Here is a 26,168-nt window from a genome sequence, read left to right on the forward strand (position 1 = left end):
ATGTGAACGAGTGAGTGACCGAGTTGAACAAGTAATTGAATGAGTGAGGAAACGTGAGAATGTGCACGAGAGTGAATGAATGCGTGAACGAGTGAGTGAGTGAGTGAGTGAGTGAGTTAGTGACCAAGTTGAACAAGTAAGTGAATGAGTGAGGGAACGTGTGAGTATGTGAACAAGACAGTGAGTGAGTGAGTGAGTGAGTGAACAAGTGAATAACTCTGTCTTTTATAAGTACTGAAGCACAGAATTGTGGGAAATCCATTCCTGACCTCCAACGAAATGCACCTTAATTTGAGCACCTATCTAGGAAGGCGATATTATCAGTGACGAGCTGAAAGGACGTTCTCTTTCAACCAAAAATTCATAAATAATAAGAAAAGTTCTCCGGCAATTATGTAAAGATCCTGAATCAGCATATAGTGTCCAAATCCGCTCGTCTCTACTCAGCTCTTTCTTCAGCACAAACTGTACAACTCAAGTCCATTGTGAAATAAACAGAAGATAATTCGGATCTTAGTTTCCAAGACTGAATGTTGTCAGTTGAGATGCTCATAAAAAGTTTGTGTCGCTAACAAGAAATAATATTTAGCATGATAGCGTTTCAACAATTTCAAGCCAATGTTCTACAAATTTCACAAATTTTCACGTCACCCATTAAACAACCCATTTGGGATTCTTTTTTTTCTTCTTCTTGATACACTTTTTTTTTTTTTGCACTTTTGTTGACTGTGCACAATTTTACACTAAATATTCCAGCTTTAAAACGTCAAACTTTAAGTCTTTCCTCAAAGTGTTGTTTAGGCAGCTACTGGAAATTCCACATTTTGGCTTACGAATAAGGAATCCAGACTGCTTCTATTGAAGATAACATTGTACAGCAATGAAACGCCATATGATGACCTTCATACAGGATAACACTAGAAGATAAATCCAGTAATGGGATTTGTGATGTGTTATTTGAGCAGTGCTAGGTCAGCATAAGGTTCTACACTGGGATAAGAAGCCAAGTGTTGGCTTATAAACAAATACTCCAGATGATTTTCAGCCTATTATCCCTCTGCTGGTTTCACACACACAAAAATATAATAATAATATAAAAGAAGCCTAAGAACTGTTGCTGTAATGCCAGTGAAAACTGATAAAGAAATGTATATTTCTTTAACACAGACTTCAATTAGAGCAATTTGTAAATGACGCTCTAAATTACACAAATTTGGCCTCTTGAAGATCAGGGAAGAATTTGTGGTTATGTATTACTGATGTAGTTGTGAATTAACCAGGACTATGTTTTACTGTATTGCTGATAGGGACGTCAGGAAAATATCATCACATGACATCGTATGCAGTACGACAGCAGTAATCTAATTACTGAGCTTACTCTGAGTAAGATAATATTGTGATTAAGGTGTTTACATGAGTCGCTTTTAAAATACTCCTTTCATGTTCCTGTTTTACATGTTATAGAACATAGATGGATTAACGTCACACGTGACGTCACCGCGCCATGCCGTCCGACATTCCCAACAGAACTTCACTTATCGACATATAGTCTGTCTTCGTAATGGTACCGTATACAGTTTTGGGTGTTTCATTTTTAATTTTACGAACGCTTCAAGTGCAGTTAATTATTTGTCATGCTGTACGTGCATATAGACGACCGCTTGAAGCCGTGGGGTGCGTCCCAAACCGCGTACTTACCTACTATATATTAGCCGAAATACATGTATTTCTCCTACTATATAGGAGATAAGTACGCGGTTTGGGACGCAGCCGTGCTCTCTTGTTTGCCGTCAAACGGTTGAGCGCTGCCGTGTGTGTACGTGTCCTGTCGCAAAATGCGGTGAAAACTCCCACACGACGTTGATAGTGTGATTAAGGTGTGTACATGTCTGTAATACACGTCCATAATGTGGAGGAATACTCCACACGTCTTAATTTCATTTGCGTTTACTTGCTATTACCATGATAAACAAATACATGTACTGAGTCCACAGCATATGTATATAGTGTCTCAAAACTGTGCATTTCATAGTACCTCCCCCATCCACCCCAATATCTATCTTGCATATATTGTATATCTTGTTTATTTATTTTGTTTATTTATCTTGTTTATTTATCTGTGTATTATCTGTTTATTCTTCTTGTGTATTGAATGTATATGTTTGCACGGAACAAAAAGGAGTGGCTCTTAATTTCATTGTACATATGTATAGTGACAATAAAAGGCATTCATTCATTCATTCATTCATTCATTCATTCAAGTATGACTTTAGTTGGATTAAAGTCATCAATAATCGCTGTTTACATGCTAGTTTCTTAATCAGAGTATCGTCTTAATCGGGTTAATATTGGATTATTGTTGTCCATGTAAACGTACTGACTGCGAAAGACTGCGCAATATTTCGCCAATTCAAGTACTTTTACGCAAAAAAACAGCACAGAAAACTCAGCAAATGGCATCACAAATTTTTTGAAAAAAAGCATGAACATTTTTGGCTGAAACAATCACAAAAAAACAAACAAACAAAAAAAACCTGTACGGACTGACTGTTACAATTAATGAATGGCACGTCATACTTTTAATCAATTTATAGTTGCATTTATAAAGAAGTGAAAGAAGCTAGCTCCTGATCACTTATAATAAAGCAGGTAAAAACAATTATTCCCTTATTCTCCTCCTTTTTTCCTCTTAAAGTTAAACAGAGAAAATGTAGATTGTCATGTTAGAGGAACTGGAGAGCTCTTAACTTCTGCATGTTTGTGTAAATAAAAGAGAGACTAAATCTAAGTGTTGTTTTGTCTGTACAGACAGTGTTTACAGAAAAGAAGGGATGACTGTAAGGACAAATGGAGAAAAGAGGACAGGACTCACCTCCTGTACCAGCGGCTGCTGGAATAATGGAATCAGCGGATTCGTCCTAGGGATATCAATGTGAATCTGGAGAAGAAGAAAAAAAAAAAAACACCACACACACACACACACACACACACACACACACACAGAGACACACAGAGACACACAGAGACACACAGAGACACACAGAGACACACAGAGACACACAGAGACACACAGAGACACACAGAGACACACAGAGACACACACACACACACACACACACACACACATAATTCAGTGTGTCTAAAAACATGGGCATTCATGGCAAAACTCAGGGTGAATCAATAAAAGCCAGAATGAGCTAAATAGAGTTTCATGCCTTAGCTCTTACAGTAAGCTCGGGAAATCAATCAAGCTCGACAACGCAGTATCGAACGGACTTCATAACGAGCCGAGCCCACTCAGAGAGATCCATAGGCCATGAAAACAAACATAACTCCAAAATGGATTAGAAATAAACCACTCGCTTGTATCCCATTTCCTCAAACACGCACATCCGACCCTCCCCGTCTCTTAACCGTTTTTCCAGTTTTCTGTTTTCTAACTGTTATTGTTGTGCTGTTGCCTTATATCGTCTTCTGGCGTTACTGAAAAGATTACAAATGCAGTAATCTGCAGCTGAGAAATTGGATCAAACATGTAAGCACAAAGAAGACATTAGCCGTTGTTTTTGTATATAATGAGACATTTTGGCGAATTGCACCAAGCAGGACTGGAAATGAAATGGCTGCATATGGTCAGGTCAGAGAGAGGCCAGCGGAGTGCACCGCATCTGTATTCGTGTCGATGGCAGCGCTCCCGCCGTTGAGCCGATGTCAACACTAAAAGGTCATTTAGAGTCTTGCAGACGGCCAGGGGCCATTCAGACCACTCAGTACAACCTCATAAACAGCCCTAAAGGTCTGCTTCCCATTTGTGCCGCGCTGAGGGAAATGAAGTGCTCCGGGCTGAGGGCAGCTCCATCCCGCAGAACGATGGAACAGAAAGAAAAGAATCAAGTACATGGCTGCCAAGTCTCAGTTCTGCACCATTAACCCGACTTTTATAACCTATAAGCTTATCGATTTCGGCCTCCCCCATTAATAACGCATGCTATATAAGCTCCGGTTATTAAGTGAGACTTTGTACGGGGAGCCACACACAGCGAGTAGTGCGCTCATTTTCCACGACCTTGTTCGCCTGTTATTTGAAGTTCTGGCCATTCACACCCGCTGAGGTAAATATGAAGCTATCTTAAGGTCATGCGGGGAGAAAATGTCGTGCCTGCTATTCAGTGTCCATTAGGATGTAACCGAATACGAATACATTATTCGGAATGAACAGATAATGTGTTCTAAACGGATACAAATACTACTTGGTTTTTTTTTTTTTCTCCCTTTCAGAAAGCTTGCCAAAAAAAAGGTTCACGTGGCAACAAAAAAAAAAAAAAGTCATTTCTGTAAAGTTGCTTTTGTGACAATGTCCACTGTTAAAAGTGCTATATAAATAAAACTGAATTGAATTGAACCCAGGCGTGAGACATGAGCTAGTGGTCAGATACGAATCCTTTATAACTGTCTGGTGAGGTGACTAGCTTGTTTATACTTTGGGAAAGAGAACCAACCAAGTTTGTTAGAAGCAGGCACAAACAAAAATAATAACTACATTAGTGGTATTAAATAAACAGTCCAGAAAAAAAAAAAACTGTTATAGGCCACGCCCACTTTAGTTCTAATCTAAATACAGATACTAGCACAAATATCTGAAATACTAAAAAGATTGTGCTAATGCCAAGCCAAAAAATTATACTCCACTGCTCTGTATACCCATAGGTTGTGGTTCTCTGGTAGTCTTGGGATTTGAAATAATAACTTAGCTCTTGAGCAGGCTCTTAACAGCTTGTATAAAAAAAATTCTGTATAAAATATTATACAAAATGTCAATTTAAACCAATAAGAACATGATTTACAACAACAACAACAACAAGGGACAATAATCGAAAATTGTGACTGGTTTGAAAAACAAAATGGCCGTCATGGCGTTTTTTTGTCTGTTTTTAAAATGCATAATACATGTTATGCATTTGGAAGTTATGCTGTCTCATTCAGAGTGTATTCCTGCCTTGTCCCCAGGACCCACCATGATAAATAAACCAGAATAAAGCGGTCTACTAGCTAGCTACACTCATGTTTTTCCCAAAGGCTAGTGCTTTCTTGAATCGGTCGACGTCTAATTAAAAACACGTTCATCTAGAAGCTTAGGTTTCTCTTTAATTAAGCTAATATGCTTAATGGTGGATTATGAACGTAACAAAATCTGTGAGAGCTACCTTAAGTGTCCCAAGACAAATGCAGTATTAAAAATGTTATGTGGAAAGTGAGCTCTAAATAGTCAGGGAGTATGCTGGATGTTACCTGTCGGTAGGTGTCTCTGTGGTGCTCGTCTGTTCTGGAGTGGTAATACTGCTCGATGAAGCCAAAATACTCCTCTCGCTTCCTTTGGAGAACCAGCTCCCTACGTTCCATATTAGCCGGCAGGTAGCCCTGAAAGAGAGAGAGAGAGAGAGAGAGAGAGAGAGAGAGAGAGAGAGAGAGAGAGAGAGAGAGAAGGAGAGCATGAGACGGGTATGAGATGAGAAGACGCAGGATGTCTTCTGGCGTTGCCATCATTCTTGTCCCCAGCACTTTTCAAAACAGTTATGCCCATTTTGTATATCATTAGGATTATCCTAAGGTGAAACATTTCTATCCGGATGGGAGTGGTGTCTTCCAAGATGACCCCGCCCCCAAACACAGGACACAAGGGCTCATCGAATGTTTTGATCATATGCTTTTGGAGTATCGTGTTAGACAGCGCTCTCCTCCACCACTGTCATTTTTAAAGGAAATAAGAGAAGCTGAATTTTGTACAATGATGCTGATTTAATCCAGGTTTACAGAAAAAAAAATAACTGAACGCATACAGACGGATGTCACCCTAAAGGAAAAACTAACAAGTGTTTTAGTAAGGTGTTGGACCACCAAGAGCCATGAGAACAGCTTCAAGGTGCCTTGGCAAGTCTGTGGGAATGTTTTGATGGTGGTGGTGGTAGACAGTGCTTACTAACATCACTCTGAAATCTCCCATACGTGTTCAGTTGAGATGCACTGAGTGTGGAGGCCCTAACAGGTAAAGGCTTTACATCATTTTCATCCTCATCAAACCATTCAGTGAGCCTTCATGCACTGTGGATGGGGGCGGAGTCATCCTGGAAGAGACCACACCCATTAGGATAGAAGTGTTTCATCACAGAATAAAGATCATCAATCAGAAGAAATTGCTATTGATTTGCAGAGATGGTTCTCTATTAGCAGACCAGTGGATGCCAAAGCATGCCAGAAAAATAAGTAAATGCCCCCCCACAGCATAACCAAACCACCATTTTATCCTTTAATTTGTCCCACAGCTGTATTTTCTACATCCACACACCAATGCTATGATCTTGTGCCGTATTTTCCCAATTGTTTTCTGCTCACAAAAAAAACTGGCCCACCTTTCTTATTCTTCATCTCCTCCACACTTATTTTCTCGCAGGAACTAACACAACCACAGTGTTACCACATGCTGGATGGTCAAATAATAACTATGATTCAGAATCACTTAGCGAGCACTCAATCAGCGCTTGTCTGAAGCTTCGAGTGTGTGTGCGTGTGTATGTGTGTGTGTGTGTGTGTGTGTGTGTGAGAGAGAGAGATGATTGCTCGCGTTCACAACTCATTTGCATCCTTGTTCATTCTGTCAACAGCTATTAAATGCCAACGTAAACGCAAATAGAATGCAAATGATTGGGGTGAGTGCTTTGTGTAAACACAAGTCCTCCTGTGCATGTACAGCACAGAGAAAAAAAGAAGAAAAAAAAAAACCTGCCATGAAAATGTTGTGTGTAGTTAAAATCCTCACTCGCTGTGTATACGCTTCTGTCTCTAATCTGTTTGCAAATGCTCTGTGAAGCACAGCGGGTTTTAAGGGCGTTTAATCCATTCTGTGGAACTCTGTGTTATGGACCGCGTGAGCAAACTACAGATGTGTTAAGTCCAACCTGTAGATCAGCCTTCCCACACAACCATCCGAGCTGTGTGCGCTTTCATGAAGCCAGTTTGTTCATGGGGTGTAATAGGCTAGTATGCCATCCATTTACCCAACAACGGGTCTCACTTATCAAGCTGGATACGAACGGATTTATCCCTCAATCGTCCGTAGGAGCATTTACACAAGAAATGTTGTATTCATGAAAATCCTGTCATTTCGAAACACGTTCATATCCTACTCGCGTTCGAAGACTAACTAATGTAAACCTCGACTTGATTGACTTCAAGTCCAGGAATTACTGCACTTTAATATATGGAATAAACTGTCAAGTTTAAATTGCTTATTAATTTACTTTTACAGCATTCAGCAGATGCCCTTAACTCGAGACTTACCAAAGTGCTTTGGAGTCTTTATCAAAAACACATCCTCAGGCTACTTCACTAGGTCAGGGCCTTAGAATACCATTGAGAACATTTAGTGAAAACCAGTCATATTATAAAATTGGCATTAATTAACAACATAAACCAAATAATATGAAGACGAATAAAACTATCTATTCAATTATGACCATAGAAATAATGCCATAGAAACAGAGGGCGGGCCGGTCTCTCTACGCATAGCCGTAATATGTAAACAAATGCCCCAGCTGATGGAGGATTAAAGTCATGCTTATGAGGGAAAGGATTTGTAAAGACCGGTGTGATTTTTATTGGAGGATAAATGCTGGCTTATAAACCGCTTCCGCTGCTATTTTAAAATAGCAGTATCTATGTGTGACGTGCTTGGTGATCTATGATCTCCTGGGTCTAGTGTAGATATTTTCTTCATTGTTGATTGTAGATATTTTCTTCATTGTTGATTGTAGATCTCCTTTGTTTTTGTCTTTGTTTAATTCACCTTTTCAGTCGTTTGTCTTTTCGAACTTTGACCTTTTCAGGTGCACCGTTACACTGCTCACTGTTTTTTTTTTTTTTTTTGGCATAGAAGTGAGTCAAAATAACTTCCACTTTTCTTTCGCTGTCATTTTGTGTTTCCAGCCGTCTGTGCACTTGACCTTCTATGGAGTTTTGTGGGCGTCGCTAAATGCAAACGGACTGTGTCGGGGGACATTCCTTGTACTTTTGAAAAACTTTAGTAAATCTGGCCGGGATTTTTAGTTTGGTTTGGCTTATAATCATTTACACACAACTTTACAAAACAATTGATAAATAAATGTGCTTAGGAGAAGTGTTACTGTTACCCCCCTGCAGTTGATCATTTCCCTATAACAGCATGTCCTTTGTGAAGTGTTTAGTAAATTTCTCTGGTAGAAGAGGAATTAATGATTACATTAGATGAACTAACTAAAAAATGACATCATTTGAACCATTTATGGTGACATATCAACAATTCCATATCAATGATTATGCATTCCTCGTCGTTAAATATTGATTACTTAATATATACAAGTATACGAGTCCCTGTGAATTTGCCGTTACCATAGAAATGATAACGTATTAAAACGAGCGCATTAATATAAACCTGTGTAGCCAGAACTACTGTCAGAGCTGCTGTTTTAGAAAATTAAAACCAACATCAAATACAACTTTAAGTTATGATAGAAATCTAACCAAGCCTAAGCAAACCTTCAAAAAGTGATATAGTATACTCACTGATAGAAGTCTCCAAGTGATGGGGCGCATTTCTCTCGGGATCCCTGACCAGCTGTGCTTCCGTAAGTCCTCTGTCCAGACACACAACGTTAAATCAATAAAGCATATGCGTTATAAACTACAGGCAGATCTTTCTGGTCAGCAAGAGTATGCAAGAGATCAATATTTAGCATATAGCATCGCCCATTCGATCGGGCGTAATTAAAATATTTGCGCCATGATCCAAACAAAACGAGCCACTCGGGCGTTTTCCCCGAGATTACAACCTTGGTAATGTACATCATCCCTCTTTTTATTTCATTGTCAATAAACAATTACTTTTACGCAGTCACACCTTGCATTGCCTAGCCTGATCTATAGTGATATCTCATAACCTCGCGTGGATTTTAAAAAAAGAATTATCCTCCTGTCGACTATTAAGAAAGCAATCAAAAATTCATCTGTGCGGGTTAAAAGTGCTGCTAGAGGCGAGGCTGGAGAAAGAAAGCAGGATGGATAAATGGGCTTACATCCACTTATTTACAGATGGCTTGCTCTGACTGTGGAGGAGTGCTGAAGGCAACATATTGCGAACAGGAAGTGTGATGCGGTACCTGGTGAAGCGTTGTTATCGTTATTGTCAAGACTGACATCTTGAACATTGTGTTGGAAATGAAACATTGAGCATGTGATTGTGTGAGCATCTCTAAACAGCCAAATGGACTTGGAGCTGGTTATGGGGAAAAAACAAAAAGACAAACAAACAAAACAAAACAAAAAAAAAAAAACACCGCATGGAAGAAGCTCCAAAAAGTGTACTTTCTTTTCTTTTCTTTTTCTAGCCCTGTTGCATGTGCTGCGATTTATATAGCGAAGCATCATACGATATTGCTTCATGAGCCGTAATGTTGTTGCCTGCTTTTAGAAAAAAACAAAAAGTATTACAGCTTTACCTGTTACATAACACGGACACTGGAGACTCCATCCATGAAGCCTAAATAAACATCTCCTTACAGAAACGTTCAGCAGATCAACAACTACAGACATATTCTAAATCGTTTATGTGGAGCGTCCGCCATAAAAGTATCTATGCGAGTTGTTACAATAGAAATGATGGCATGTTAGGATTAGTGCATTACTATCAACCTGCGCTTTGAATTACAGGTGTAACTACTGTCTGAGCTGCTGTTATAGAAATTTAATCAAAACTCTCTGAAATTTCATGCTTATATATTTCAATGTAAGTGACATATAAAGTGACCACTTTATGTTTTCCCAATACCAATACAGAGATCAATTCCAAACCACTGATATGAACACTGATCCAAAACACACATCATTTGGCTTTCATTGATTTCTAATTCGCAACACTTTACTTAAGATGGACATTTAAATTTGCCATACTCAAACACTATAATAAGAACACAGACAGTTTATACTAAAACAAGTGGAATTCTTGTATAGTATTGCTACATACAGTACATAAACCACTGAGTAGGAAAGTAGATACAGACAATGCAATATTACTTAAATACATACTACACTATAATCTACAGTATGTATGCTAGGGGTGAAACGATCCATCCTGACAAAAATGCGATGACGTGCATCGTGGAAATCTGCGATTCACATAATGGAAATCGGCATTCTATTAATTATGAATCTAATGCAACTGCACTGTTTGAACACCAGAGTCCCCAATCTGCACAACCCATAATATATAGCTTTAGTATATAGAGAGAACGCTGGTCACATTCTTTCGTGGAGAGTCTGTGGCAATACTGGGAATCATCTGCACTTGTGAAGTTACCGATATCTTTGTATGACAATGACCAACACACAGTATAATTTTATGCACCATTATAAACCATTAAAAATAGCTTTCCAATGATACCAGCCCCACTCACCAGCAGTCTACAGTGCTCAAGAAAGAGGATGCAGAAACCGGGCATTTTAGCCGCCTTTGGAGCTCCATTTACTAGTTAAAATGGCACCTCAAGCTCTGCTACTGAGCTCGTTATGTTTTAATCGATCAGATCACATTTTTTGGTGAATTTATAAATGTAGTTATTTATCTTATAGATCACGATGAAGCCGTAGTACAATTTTGTGTACAATATCAATCCTCTGTTCATAGCAATTTTATTCATTTAGTTTTATACAGGCAAAAGTTCACACTGTTGTGCACTGTTTATGATTCAGAATATTTTTTTTAATGAGTCTCTTTAATCTGCATTTGTCTTCATTTAAATTTTGTTCAAAACATTCTGAGAATCTAATCGAATTGAATCGTGAAGCCAGAATCATGAATCTAACCAGATCCTGACTTAAGTGTAACATAACGCTACACCCCTAATGAATGCTAAGGGATTTGGATAAATCTATTTTTCCCTCTACGCTGCCAACTGAACATTCAGGATGAACTACTGCCATTTTAAAACTTTTTTTTCCTCCAGTTTTTATTATGTTCCCTGAATAAAATCATTGAGTGAGTGAATAATTTTTCAGGCTTGGACTCTACAATTTCGGAGGCATGGCGGTTACCAGGTTCAAGGAAAAAGTCATGGCAAATGTTCTCCAGTTCCTTTGTGTGGTTTAAATTTGGCAGGACTTTTCTCACGCTGGGAGGTTACGCCTCTTAAACTCAGATTCCATCTGCCAGTACACAAGCTACCATTTGCTGTGCCGTTTTACAGGAGCCACGTTATTCTCAAATGATGACAGGTGCGTAAAATAAATAATGAATTTAGCTAATTAATAGGCAGCCGCTGCAGGTATGGCATCTTAAGAATCACCCTCGGGGTGATTGCAGCCAATTTAGATAAAAGAGTAGTTTTTTTTCCCCTTGTATTTTTTCCTGTTAACACCGCAGAGCGACATATGGTGGTGGTGACTGCTCTCTGAAAGCTTTGAATTACAACATTGAGAAAGACAAAACAAAAACATCTCCTGCGACAACAAAAAAAAAACCACTCCTACGACACCGACCGTATTGGTTGCTCGCCAGACGTCACGCGAAGACGAACTGAGGAGAGACGGCGAGACAAGTCACTGCGTTCAAGCTTACTTCCAACGCTAATAGAAGCCCTAATTTGTTATCTTGCTTGAATACACACATGCTAGAAGTACATAGAGCAAGTAGTAGAAGAAGAAGACTCAGAAAAATAAGAGAGCATTCCAGAGATAAGTGATGAGTTCTTACACCCTGCTGCGACATCACGTCAGTCACAGCCACCCGAGCTCCAGCTAGTGTTTCGATTTCACTTCGTGGCATGATGAAAGCACCCTCTCCCTTAATTGAACCGTTACAGTCAGCGTGCCTCGTCGAGCAAAAGCACTCACGAGGCTTGGTTTAGGTTTTCTCGACAGCTCTGAGGTGTGTTTAAATGCCTGATCGCTGCGACGTGCTTGGAGAACAGAAGGCTCGCTCAGCACGACCCCAGGAAGACTAAAATAACAGTTTCTCTTTCAGCACTCCCACCATCTCAGCTGTGTGTACCTGCCACCCACGTTGGCACCATGAAGAAAGTTTTTTTTTTTTTTTTTTTTTTTTTTTTTTTTAAAAGTGACGTCTGGGGAGAGAAAAGGTTCAAACTTCAAGCTCGAGATTTCTGTCATTTCTTGCTGTTAAAGGTCACAAAAGAAAGACCCTCGAGCCGAGTTTCTCAGCTCTGCTGCTAATTATCCCGCAGCTCACGAGTACAGAAACAGAGAGTCTGAATTGTGAAGTAATAACAACCGTTACTTTATTCATACCACCTACTGGTAGAATCCAGAATTCACAATAATATAACAACATAATTGTGTCTAGTTCCTTTCTCATGAAATAAACATCTTAACACCTTCTGACCAATCAGAATCAAGAATTCTGTGCCGTTATATTAAGATACCGAGCGAGACGAACGACACTTTTCCACTTCTATTCCTCTGAGATGTTGAAATGCCTTAAAACCATTTTATTTTTTGACGTATTAAAGGTACTACATGCGCTTGAGATTAATAGTCTAATAGTTACACATAGGCTCCACAATGTACTTATAATACTAGCTTATAACTCTGTAATCAGACCATATACATCAATTACAGAGACTCTACTAACACAGAGTGTATTAAACACATACACAGTGTGTGTGTGTGAAATCAATTCATTTTAGAATAACAGATTCCTTTACCTCAGTATTCTCGTACTCACCCAGGTCTGTGTTGGGACTGGCCAGCAGCAGCCTGAACTTATCCAGTCGGGTCTTCTCTCGCACGGTCATGGGTGGAGCTCCAGATGCATTCTGGTCTGAAATGCGGGCCACTAGAGGGATGATGGGACGCATGGGGAGAGACTGTTGCTTCTGTAGAGTGCTGCGCTCTGGACAAGACACAAAACACTGTGACGAATGAGCGCACTAAAGACAAGACAGACTGGTAGAGCGGGTTGTCAACTATTCGTAGGGTTGGCGGTTCGATTCCCGGCCCACGTGACTCCACACGTGTCCTTGGGTAAGAAACTGAACCCCAAGTTGCTCCTGATGGCAAGCTAGCGCCTTGCTACGTGTGTCTGAGTATGTGTGAATGAGAAACAGTGTAAAGCGCTTTGTAGAACCGCTAAGTACTGCTAAACGCTTTGTAAAACCGCTAAGGTTAAAAAGCGCTATAAGTGCAAAGATAGCTGGATATAAGATAGACAAATATACACATTCAGATGGACATATATAATGACAGAGACTGACAGCTAGGCAGGTATAGACAGAGTGAAAGAAAGATAGCTAGATATAAACAAAGACAGACAGACAGCTACAGAGAGACCGACAGACATAGCTTGATACTGACAGACAGAGACAGATAGACAGAGAAATATACAGGTGGACAGAGAGACAGCTAGATATCGACAGATGCAGATAGATAAACACAGCTTGATTCTGACAGACAGACAGCTATAGAGAGATAAATAGATCAATATGCAATATGAGAGACAGACAGACGGGTCTTTTCGTCAATTCTGTAGCTGCAAATCATCTGAAACTGAACTCTTCTGAATGTAGCTGAACACTGATAAAGCAAAACCTAAGACAAAACACACACTCTTTCTGAGTGTGTGTGCATGTGTGTGTACACGTGTATATGTGTGTGCTCTCTTTCACCATGCTGTAATCTAATTCATGACCTCCAAGGTCATTGCTAGTTTTTTCAATACTGTTTATGTCTGACTGCTTCCTGCTTAAACTCAATTGTCTATTTGGTTGGGGTTTTTTTTCTGTTTCTGTTACTGTTTCTGTGACCTTCTGGAAACTCTCTTATTCCAAGAAAATAGTTCCGGGCGAAAACCGAGTTTCCCTTCCATATAACTGAGAATAATCCATCCATCCATCCATCCATCCTTCTTCTATACCGCTTAATCCTCTTCAGGGTCACGGGGAACCTGGAGCCTATCCCAGAGAGCATCGGGCACAAGGCGGGGTACACCCTGGACAGGGTGCCAATCCACCGCAGGGCACACAAACACATACACACATCCATTCATACACTACGGACACTTTAGACACACCAATCAGCCTACCATGCATGTCTTTGGAAACCGGAGTGCCCGGAGGAAACCCGCGCAGCACGGGGAGAACATGCAAACTCCGCACACACAGGCCCACGGTGTGAATTGAACCCCCGACCCTGGAGGTGTGAGGCGAACGTGCTAACCACTAAGTGCGCCCACCGAGAATAATGTGAATAGAAAAGTCATTCAAACACAGAAACTCCACCTCGAGCGGTCTCGGCCTGGCCGACGCACAGCAGAGTGCGGCTCATTTTCTGCAGTTTTCAAACATACAACAGGACGCAATTTTCACACAATGGATCACTGTCAGTTACTTTAAAACAGCAGTAGGACATTTTTCAAGCCATGTGCTACCTGCATGGTGAACTGCAGTTGAAATGAATATACTGGCAAACCCTCGGCTTGCCCTAACCGATTCTATCCGAAACGAGCAAATTAGATCGCTGATATTGCTCTGGATGCTTAGGTAGGCCATACCTCTAATGCTCTTTAATAAAAAAAATACTGTTTAAACGCTATAATATTGTAGCAACATAGTAGATCCTCTTGTTCATGTTTTTTTTAATAGAGCACATTGGAGTCTGCTTTGCCTTGCTTGCCAAAATTAATTGTGAAATACACTACAGGGCCAAAAGTTTGTCTGACCATCACACCCATATGTGGGCCAGCATCATCAATAGGTTTAAATTTGGTTTGGATTACATCTATAGTCTTCTGGTAAGACTTTTGCTGCTCTATATGTTAGAGGTCGACCGATATTTATAATAAATAATCGATTAATCAGCCCATTATGACTTTTTTAAATTGATACTGAATGAAAACAACACTCAAAGTAAAATATTGCTGAACTTCATGACAAAAATAAACAGTACTGACTGTACCATGAAAATGCACTGTACTTTTTAAAAATGATTATATATATATATATAAACAATTAATATTAAATATTCAAGTAAATAAAATATATACATTCAAACTGAACCAAAAAGTAACACTTCAAATAACAAATAAAAATAGAGATATCCAATATGAATTTAAAAAAAAAAAAAAAAAAAAAAAAAAAAAAAAAAAAAAAAAAAACCACACAACACTTCAAAGGACAACTAAATTTGTCAGCGATAGTTTTTTATTTCGCCTCTAGAGGCTGCTCACGTTCTGTAAAATGGCAGTGGACCCTTCTCAGCCGATCCAGCAACCGGGAAAAACTATCGTTGTGGATTTTTGCAGATAAATGATAGTTTCAGCAATTGGTTATCGGTGCCAATGAATCGCAAAACCAATCGATCGGTCGACCTCTACTATATGTCACAACCTTGTTCTGAAACTTTCTGAAGTTCATCTATAAAAAGGGTTCAAAATTTGAGACACGCAATGATTACCTGAATTACTGTTCAGCTGGACGTCACTGCTGGACTTCACCACTCTGCCATTTACCGACTCACTGTCAGACCTCAGCTGATCTCGGCAGACCTCTCTGCTTCCTGCTTCCAATCTGTCCCCTGGTCTTGGCTCCGGCTCTTTATCCATCACACGATTGGTCTCTTTCAGACGGGGTGCTTTGACTGTGGAGTGTGACTGCACAGGAACAGAGTGTGTCGGAGTGAAGAACCCGCTGTCTTCCACGTCGTCTATGTCCCAGGCATCGTTGGTGCTGCGTGCAAACTCATGGAAAGTGGATGGCTTCTTTGATTTGACGCTCACAGCGTTTGACTTTGGAGTGTCTTTCAGAAACCTGACAATTTGGAAAGGTAAAGAAAACATTTTAAAAGAATCTTGTGAGATTAAATAAAAAACATTAAACAAACATTCTGTTCAAACTCTTGTGTCAAAAGGGGGGGGGGGGGGGGGGGGGGACGACAAATGCTCGACTTGGATATTGAGGTTCAATGGGCAACAGACTGGGATGAATTCGAGCACAGGAACAGAAACAGATGAAAATAACAAGGTTAAGGAGTCAATCATCCACTGAGGGCAGATTATCCATGCAGGTGGCTGCACTTACGAGCAGAGTACCCGAGGGTCCACAGGTGGGTACCGCGCCCCGTAGATAGGCTGCAGACTAAGAGAGAGCAAATAACGGCAAGAGAGACAGACAGAAAAAGAGAGACAGATCACACTGCTGTGTGAATTTTAAACAAGTTTGTTTTCCTCACCTGTCTATTAAGGGTGTACGGAGCGCCCCTAGTGTCACGTAAGAAAAAAAAAAATACAGCCTTGTGTAATCCGTGCCCTCAGATTTGTAAACCGTACCCTCAGTTAAAAAAATAAAAAATAAAAAAAATTTGTAATGTCATTCCCTCGAACGGATATCCTCATTCCCTGGAAATGAGGCCACACCTCCTTCACTCTGACTGACAGGCACAGACATATACATCATTTTGATTTCCTACTGCTGTATAAACCTGAATTTTGAATGGTGAATCTTTGCACCACTACTATTCTTATACATATTCCAATAACAAACACAAAGTAGTGGACAAATAAAGCACCTTGTTATACCAGCATCTCTGGGAAAAAGCGCACAAAAGGATCGTTATTTACAGGTTTCGTCTCAGCGAGGAAAATTGTGCTATAATGTACTTTTCGCACACCACTAATGCATAAACGGAGTGATTTATTTCAGCAATCCTCATAAACAAGGGCAAATGGTTTGGGCTTTGCCCTCAAGAAGATAAATGCAGCATCACTGCTTGGAGTTTTGGGGCTAAGGAGGAATTTTAGAGGCAGTGGCGATATTTTGCAGATTCTGCACAAGGCCACAAGGATGTACCACCAAAGAACACATTGTTCACGTTAAAATCAATGAGAGCTAAATGTCTTGGCGAGAACATAAAGACAAATAATCCTCCAAATGTGTCACTGGGTGAAAAGAGGAGACTTCCCAAGTAGGCATGCTGTGCTCTAATCACTCTGCCAGAAGAAACTGTTATCTTCATCACATGGTACACATCCATCCTGTTCAACACACACACACACACACACACACACACACCATTTTGGGGTTATGGCTATACACTAATGGTCCATTTGCTGTGGATTAATGTAATAATTACAATATAAATTACTTTAATTTCCTAATCTACTACAGCACCCAGGTGGCAGCAGCTCGCGCCGCTTGGAACAGACGGACTCATCAAATATAAAGCTAAATGGCGCTAACGGCCTTAATTAATGATATTTTTCCATTGGTGGCCTGGATATACTCACACCACACTTTCAGACAGAATCTTCCGCTTCAATAAATACACATTTATCAACACAAAAGCAAGAATCCTGCATATGACAAGCAAGGACGTTGTGGAAGAAAGCGTAAGGAAGCACTGACCTCAGATTAACATTATTCTATCAGCATTAAACGAAAATTACACACAAGCCTTTATTATTATTATTATTATTATTATTATTATTATCGTTACATCAAACGTAACTGGAACACGTCGCTTCATTTGATGTTGAAAATAAAAATAGTTATTCCTCATATCTAGTGATTCTGTGTGCATGCATTATGAGAAAATATATCCAACAATCACAGAAAAATAAAATAATCCGTCATAAATGTGTCGCCATATCATCTTCACTGGAAGCTCATTTTTAATTTTAATAATATGATCATATCAACAGAGCTGGGTTCATAGGAAACTGTTCGTCGTGTGTTCATTTAAAAGCATCGGGATGCAATGGTTTTAGTTGTGCATCATTGTGCAGATGTTGTGTTTTTTTTTTTTTTTTGATAAAGCAACATACACCGATCAGCCATAACATTAAAACCACCTGCCGAATATTGTGTAGGTCCCCCTTGTGCTGCCAAAACAGCTCTGAAGGTGTGCTGTGGTATCTGGCACCAAGACGTTAGAAGCAGATCCTTTAAGTCCTGTAAGTTGCGAGGTGGAGCCTCCATGGATCAGACTTGTTTGTCCAGACCATCCCATTTACTTGATGCGTAATCAGATTGAGATCTGGGGAATTTGAATCCTCATACCGTTCCTGAACTATTTTTGCAGTGTGGAGAGGGCGGATTATCCTGCTGAAAGAGACCATGACGGAGACCAGGATGGAGACCACGATGGAGACCATGATGGAGTGTACTTGGGCTGCAAAAATGTTTAGGTAGGCGGTACCTAGTAACATCCACATGAATGCCAGGACCCGACGTTTCCCAGCACGACATTGCTTATTGTTCCCAAAGCGCATGAATGAGCCACTGAATCTCGGGAAAACAACACAAGACCTGCCACTTTGGAAACGCTCTGAGCCAGTCATCTAGCCATCGCAATTTGTCAAAGTCACTCAGATCCTTACGCTTGCCCATTTTTCCTACTTCCAACACATTAACTTCAAGAACTGACTGTTCACTTACTGCCTGATTTATCCCACCGCTTGAGAGGCGTCACTGTAACGAGATAATCAATGTTATTCACGTCACCTGTCAGTGGTTTTAATGTTATAGCTGATCAGTGTATATGGTATAATAGGGTTCTTTTACCTGCTGTGAAAATGTACTACATCAATATAGAACTCATTTGAAAATGTCTTGAGAGTTTGGATTGAGTATTTCACTATAGCAGATTTTTTTTTTTCCTTTTCTTTTTTTAAACGCCTTTTTTCTAGAAGATTTAAAAGCAACATTATTTTGACCCAAATAGATTAAACATAATCCAATCTTATACTTTAAACACTGTGAAAATGTCAGCCATGTGAACATTAGACAGCTTATTTGTAAAAAGATTATATCCATATGTGCTGCTATGGGTTTTTTTTTTTTTTTAATTATTGTTTACAGAGCATTATTGCAGGATCCAGTCATTCCAAGATTTTGCGATCGCTGAAATGAAGGCAAAAATCAAGCAAACTCCGATGTACTCGGAGGAGCTTGCGAGATTTTCCGCAGATTTGAGTCAAGACGCGTCATGTGACGTCATCACAACGCACATTCATCCAAAGCCCTCTTCGATTCACGTGCATCGAACATGAGTACAGCTAAAAGGTCTCATTTTCAAAGCCGCAGCAAAAGCAAGCATTCTTGGCTGCAGCGATCGCGAAAATAAAACTATGAGAAATCCTGTACGGACTGAATGCAGGATCGTTTGAAAATACATCATCCAACTGAGTTCGTGAGTCCGTGATTGTCACATGATCCAACTGCACAGCGGATCGTTTTATTAAACTCTCCAATACTATCCTTACACCAGAAATGGTAGAAATTCTTGCTTTCCTGTATTGTTTTTTTTTTTTTTTTTTTTTTTTTTTTTTTAGACAAACAGTTTTGGATGATTAAATCGTTTATCGCAATATTTTAAAATGGAAAATCCTACGTAGGGAAAAATCAATATCGTACAAGCCTATTTACTACATTAAATGTAGTTTTTTTGTTTGTGCACTACACAAGATATAACATAGTGGAGCTATACATCCTGGCTGTTTCGGTACATGTACAGTGCAGAACATGGCAACGTTCAGTGTATTTTTTACTAGTCTTTCTTTTAAAAAAAAAAAAAAAAAAAATAGTCAAAACCCATGTTGATGGGGTTTTCTTTTCCATCTTTTGTCTCTTCTTTCTTCATTGAAAAAAAATAACAAAATTGCTTTCGGCTAGCCTTAAGCTAAAACTAATGCCAAACACTGAACGTTTCTGCACATGGTTTTGGGTGACTCGAGCATTCCTACCACGTTTATCTAAAAAGCTGAAGCTTGCTCAACAGAGTATTATTTTTCACATTCAACATTCACAAACTCCCCTTGACTAATCAGAGGTCCAACATCGCATAGCCAAACATTACATCAGCTACACGCCTGTTGCCCTGCAGCTACAACAGATCTTCCCCAGCAAACACACACTGCACTTAAACATGTATAACCTTAAGGGGCTTTTAGCTCATCACTTATTCTACGTTCATCGATTGCAAAACCGGCTGTGGTAAGAAGTCAGGGGTGTTGTCCTGAGTGTCCTTGGAAGATATCACAGGTCTTGGCCGAGTTTCAGTGCTGCTTTTAACATGCCCTTGTCAACTTTTCTCCTTAGAGAAAACTCTGGCAAGATATAAAGGGCAGCTGCATTCATTTATTAAATGAAGTAAGCTAAAAAGTTTGTTAGAGGGCCGCCTGGAGAGCCAAGAGATCGAGTCAGTGACTCAGAATTTACCCGGTAAACACTGTAATCTGGTTTTAATTAACAAAAATGACACACGGTGTTGTTGAATTCTTAAATCTCATTCGTCAGCAGCTCTGACGGTAGATCCGGCTTAGAGATGTTGATTTAGCGTTTTGAAAAGCATCTCCAGTGTTAACACTATGGAACCGTTAGAGATAAAGCTGTAAGGTTTTCCACAGTTGGAAAGTCTTCAGAACAGGCAACTGTGAGCTTTTTGGTTTCTCAGGAACATGACTAGCAGCATGACACAGCAACACCATTTCCCAAGGTATAATAGGAACAAAAAAAGAGGGGGGAGAAAATACCGAAGGGGAAGAATAACAGAGAATAAACAACAATTTCTGCAATGACGAGAAGGATGGCGATAATGTGTTGGATGAGGGGCCAATCAGGGTTGCCAGATCTGTGAGACAAAAGCAGCCTGAAGCTGCTTGAAAATCACTCCATAGGTATTAAAGGGGGAAGTGGTGGCTTAGCGGTTAAGGCTGTGGGTTACTGATCGGAAGGTTCAAGCCCCAGCACTGCCAAGCTGCCACTGTTGGGTCTTTGAGCAAGGCCCTTAACCCTCACTGCTCCAGGGGTGCTGTATCATGGCTGACCCTGCACTCTGACCCCAACTTAACATGCTGGGGAATGTGAAGAAAAGAATTTCACTGTTCTATAATGTATATGTGACCAATAAAGACTCATTATTCATTATCATAAAACACACAAATTGGCCAAATAGTTTTTTGACCAAGGTCTTACAATGGCCTCATGTTAATACATAGTCACATATCATAATAACCATCTATGAAAAACCAGTCTGTACAGGAGAGGGATTTTTTTATTTTTTGTGATTGTTACGTCCAAAAATGCTCGATTTTGCTGTGGCAATTTTTCTAAATTTTCGATGCAACTTGCTGAGTTTTTTGTGCTTTTTCTGCGGAAAACTACTTGAATTGGCAGAACTGAAATCGAACAAAATTGTTTTTTGTTGTCTTTTGCAGTGACGAAATGAGATCCTTTAGCTGTACTCATGTTTGACACACATGATTCGAAGTGCGCTTTGGCTGAATATGCGTTGTGATGATGTCACATGGAGCGTCTTTGCCCAAAATCTGCGGAAATTTTGAAAAATCGCAAGCTCCTCCAAATACTGCGGATTTGCTTGATTTTGTGTTCATTTCTGTGAAATTCATTGTCCCCTTTTGATTAAATACCTGTAGAATGGTACTCTTTCCAGTGCGAATTGGCCACTCTTCCTCTGTGGACTCTTTCACCATGGACTGGCCAGAATCTTCCTATTGTATCATTTTCAAGTCTCTACCTTTGTAAAAGTATATTATATCTGCTCTTATACCTAGTTATGACACCAGTTACCACACAACATGCAGCGAGCTGAAAAATTTATCTATGTGGCTAACGAAAATATCAGGTTTGTTTGCATTAATTAGCTGACTAATGCTACCCAACAAGCCAGTTTAGCATTATGTTCATTTTTAGATTACATCAGGACTGTGGTTGGTTTACAAAATAGTAACAAGTTACGAAACCATGATAAAATTGTGACACATACTAAAACCGTTGTTATCCGATTGGATCATGTCAGGTTTATCTCTGTTAGAAGGTTGGTGAGTTAGAGAACTAGTGTTAGATAAATACTGGGTATTCTGATATTCATATCAATACATTAAATGTATGAGTCAGGTATAGACACCGATGCAGAGTGAGGAAAAACACAAATTCTGTGGCAAACTTACAATATTGTAATGCATTTGAAAAATCATTGATTTAAATGTCGTTTTATTTTTTATTTGGATCCAGCCCTGAAGTGCATAAGCAGGACTAAACTCAGCACTGCGAGTCAATGTAATAGAAAATCAAAACAACAGCTGGCAGGTGTGTCCTAAACCAGTTCGTTAGAAATCCACCACCCACGCGCTTAAGGACATCCAAGAACCTTAGTAAGATTAAAGAAAGGAGGCTGCCTGTAGAGCTTTTACGTCATAAAGTTCGTGTGAAAGGTGTAGCAACTGTGAGCCGCAAGACAATGAGAGCCACACTGACAATGTCTCTTTAGAAAAAAGTGGTAATATGTCTTCAAGCTTATACAAGTTCAGTCACCTAGACATATTACAACTAGGCAAAGAACACAAGCTTTACGCCTAATCCTAGCGAAATATAGAATTACACAAGACGGTTTCTCAAAGTAATAGGTAATACTTTCTAAAACAAAAGAAAAACCCCAGACAAGGTTTATGAAATCTGATACAGCCGTGTCTGCTGTTCACTTATAGGGAAGTACCCAAGATTGTGGTGACAGTTAGAACTTCCTGGTTTTAAGAACACTGAAACAAGATAACAGTAAAACCACAATGCTGAAATCTCACTCGTTTTTAAGAAAGTCATTCAGATTAGAACCACCGGAAGTGGCACAGTGATTCACTAAAGTGTTGTGATGCTTTTATTGGTCGTGATTCAGCACCTAATTTACTATATAGGTACTTTAAGAAGCAGACACATCATAAATTCATTAGGAAGTGAACGCACCAAAGTGCTGACTAGAATTAGATTGCCCAGAAATCAAATTGCTAACATGCTGCAATTATGTACAGTCAAATAATTAGCTGGTTAAGTGCATTATTAGAGACTAAGGAATATTAACAAGTATATTAAAACGCAGAACACTGTATTTGTGTCCTCAAGAAAAGTCCGCAAGACACTGGCCAACGCGTCGTCTATTCACATTGCACATTGATTTGTTTACATGGACAGCAGTAATCTAAATATTGATCTTATTCTGAATAAGACAATATTCTGATTAAGGTGTTTACATGAGTCGCTTTTAGAATGCTCCTTTCATGTTCCCGTTTTACGTGTCATAGAACATAGAGCGATTAACGGCACACGTCATTACGTCCCCGCGCCACGCCGTCCGACGTTCCCCTTCAGAATTTCACGTATTAACATACAGTTTGTATTCATTATGGTACTGTATACAGTTTGGGGTGTTTTTATTTTTACGAAAGCTTCAAGTGCGGTTAATTATTTGTCATGCTGTACTTGCAAATAAATGACTGCGTCCCAAACCGTGTACTTACCTACTGTATAGTAGCCGAGATACATGTATTTCACCTACTATATAGTAGTTAGGTCAGAGTATTGTCGTAATCGGGTTAATATTGGATTATTGTTGTCCATGTAAACATACTGATTATTTGAATCAGGTTTGAGTCTTTATTTTATAGCCATATGCTTAACTGCAAACAGGGGAGTTGTATGACGGCTTTGCATTAAAACATTCTACTGTTCAACAAATTGCTCCTCAGCCAATGTGTGTGGTGCAGCAGGCAGTAAAATGAATACGCGGGCTGTCACGAACACTCGATTATAATTGACTACTCTTTTATATATGTATGTGTGTGTGTGTGTGTGTGTGTGTGTGTGTGTGTGTGTGTGTGTATATATATATATATATATATATATATATATATTTAAATCCTCTATGGAAAATTTCACATCATCAAATAATCAGCAAACAATGCTCCAGAAGCAATGTACAAGAGGCTAGGCCAAAGCAAGAAAAGGTCCAATAAATTAGTGAAGAGAAATGTAAGTTTATTACTTTGACGTGTTTATAAACGCTCCTGCATTCAGGCGTGTAGAGGACGGTAGATACAATAAACAAAACAATAAAACAAATTCTTTCATTTATAATAAAACAAAATGGAAACATTACTGTTTTTGATCCACTGATAATTTAAGCACCGTCTGTGCAAATGTATGCTTATGTTCAGCTAACCAGCGTTAAACTAGTTCGTTTAAGTTTGAACCCAACACCCTGCTCTATGATAACACTAACACATGTCCCAGCAAGCAGAAACTTTCACTCAGAAGACTTGTTTGACGTCTGTTTTTTAAAATGCATCTTAACACAGGAGATTTAAATCAGACGCATGTAGATGTATTTAAATTCTGCCTGTTTTATGTGATGTTCCTGTGTAACGAGTAACACCTTTTGTTTAGTTTTTTTAAACTAGATACTTTCTTACTCTTACTCGAGCAGATATTTGAATTCGGTTGTTAGTATGAAAATACAAAAGGTGTTTGTTGTTGTTGTTTTTTTTTTTTAAATAATATTGCAGGCCTACATTTTGTTTTCATGAAGGGACATTTTGAAATGATTCTTGGGAATTTATTTTAAAATGAATTAACAAGTCTGAATTTAAAGATAAAACAAAGTATATTTATATAGCACGTATATGTAGCAGAAAACACGTTGTTAAGGGAAAACATGTTAACACTTGTCTGTAGAAGTAGGTTTTAAAGCGGCATATGATATCGACTACTCGATTATAAATTGAAGGAAACGGTCGACTTATAAAAAGTCAAATTATAATATCAATAGCAACAGCCCAATATCACAGCACAGTTTACACTAATATAGCCCACACTTGAAATTTGCTTGCCCCGGGTACCCTGAGTACCGATTTGACCACTTTTGACCATGTATGAGTACCTGTGATGGGTACTATTTACTAGTCTCCCAGTACCCCGCCCATCAAGGGGCAATAAGGCAAACAAGGCACAATTTTGTGATGGAAAAACTAAGCTTTAGTCTCTAACTGTACCAGCTAGAAAAGTCATCACAAGCTTAATACCCTTATTGTGTACCAGCACCAGTGGTACTTTTGTTCTGGTCAGTAGTGATCCCTTTAGTATATCAGTGTCAGCAGACAGACTTAACACAGTACCACTGCTATGTTCACTACCATGTCAGAGTCACTGACCACCCAAATAATATCTGCACATAAAACATTTATAACACATGGTCTACAGGAGGAGATTGTACACCTACAAAATGCCCACTGAGCGCACGTGCGACCAGATCCTGATACCATGTGGTCACGTGTTTTCACGTCTACACAGCTGGACACACTAGTTTACATATTAACGCCTGTGGGGTTTTGACAGTGATTATAAATAAGCTATTAAATATATAAATTAATTCAGGCCGAATTAAGCTAGCACTGTGAACCAGTCAATCCTAAAACAGATGATAAATCACTGAGATACAGGAAGATGTTGATATTTAAAGACTAAACATTTAAGTTCAAACCCTCAGCTCACCTTCCGGGACCCTTCGCGTTCCTCCTCCAGAAATGAATTTTATTGTCGGCGGCCATGGCTGCAGAGCCGTGTATTTCTCCCTAAATAAACATTAAAACATACAGCGAAGACATGCTTCCTCCAGGGGTGGACATTCAAAGCTGTACTCTTCTTTTTTGTGTGCTGCATTACACGAGCTCGCACTGTTTAAGCGATTCAGTTCTGCTGTTTTTGTCAACAAAAAGTGAGAGGATGATACTTCGCGATGGACGCCGCCATCTTGAAACGGCACGTCCAGTTGTGATTGGATAAAGCGGCAAACAGGTGCAGTGGAGTCAACCAATAGAAGGGCGGAATTACACCAAGAGGCGGGATTTCTTTGAATCCCCTTGTGTGACCACTTTGACAGGTGCAGGTTACAATCCAGGGTAAATGTTTGCATTCCCCATGGTTTTTAAACTGTTGCTCTGCATCCTAAATGTTTCTGAATAAATAATGAAAATAATGAAAAACGTGTGTGTGTGTGTGAGAGAGAGAGAGAGAGAGAGAGAGAGAGAGTGTATGTACATAAACACTGAGAATGCATTGCATTCATTGCATCCTACAACAATTTGAAACAGAAGGTAAAATCAATTTAAAACGTTAAAAAAATTAAATAATATTTATATTACATTCAGGAAGAGAAACCCAAAGTTGTTGTTGTTGTTGTTGTTCTTTACGAAGTCCACTGTCGTAAAGTTGGAGAACTCAGTGGTTGTTACAAAAGCACTGACACTGGAGACTCCTTCAAAAATGCTAAATAACCATTGCCTTACA

General features: G+C 39.4%; 1 protein-coding gene across 2 annotated transcripts in view; it reads right to left on the reverse strand.

Moving 5' to 3' along the window:
* The window catches only part of tbc1d22b (TBC1 domain family, member 22B), a 60,093-nt gene extending 34,439 nt beyond the window's left edge, over positions 1 to 25,654 (reverse strand). The window contains exons 1-7 of one of the 2 annotated variants that reach the window (XM_017468915.3): positions 25,374 to 25,654; positions 16,116 to 16,172; positions 15,493 to 15,845; positions 12,767 to 12,934; positions 8,596 to 8,666; positions 5,290 to 5,418; positions 2,873 to 2,938 (exon numbers count right to left, since the gene is read on the reverse strand). In XM_017468915.3, coding sequence (XP_017324404.1) covers positions 2,873 to 2,938; positions 5,290 to 5,418; positions 8,596 to 8,666; positions 12,767 to 12,934; positions 15,493 to 15,845; positions 16,116 to 16,172; positions 25,374 to 25,429 — 900 coding nt within the window. In that variant the 5' untranslated portion in view covers positions 25,430 to 25,654. The remainder of the gene's footprint in view (positions 1 to 2,872; positions 2,939 to 5,289; positions 5,419 to 8,595; positions 8,667 to 12,766; positions 12,935 to 15,492; positions 15,846 to 16,115; positions 16,173 to 25,373) is intronic. The other variant, XM_017468916.3, reaches the window with a different exon arrangement.
* Between the last annotated feature and the right edge of the window lie 514 nt (positions 25,655 to 26,168).

The sequence above is a fragment of the Ictalurus punctatus genome, chromosome 5 (genome assembly GCF_001660625.3).
Source record: "Ictalurus punctatus breed USDA103 chromosome 5, Coco_2.0, whole genome shotgun sequence".
Lineage (NCBI taxonomy): Eukaryota > Metazoa > Chordata > Actinopteri > Siluriformes > Ictaluridae > Ictalurus > Ictalurus punctatus.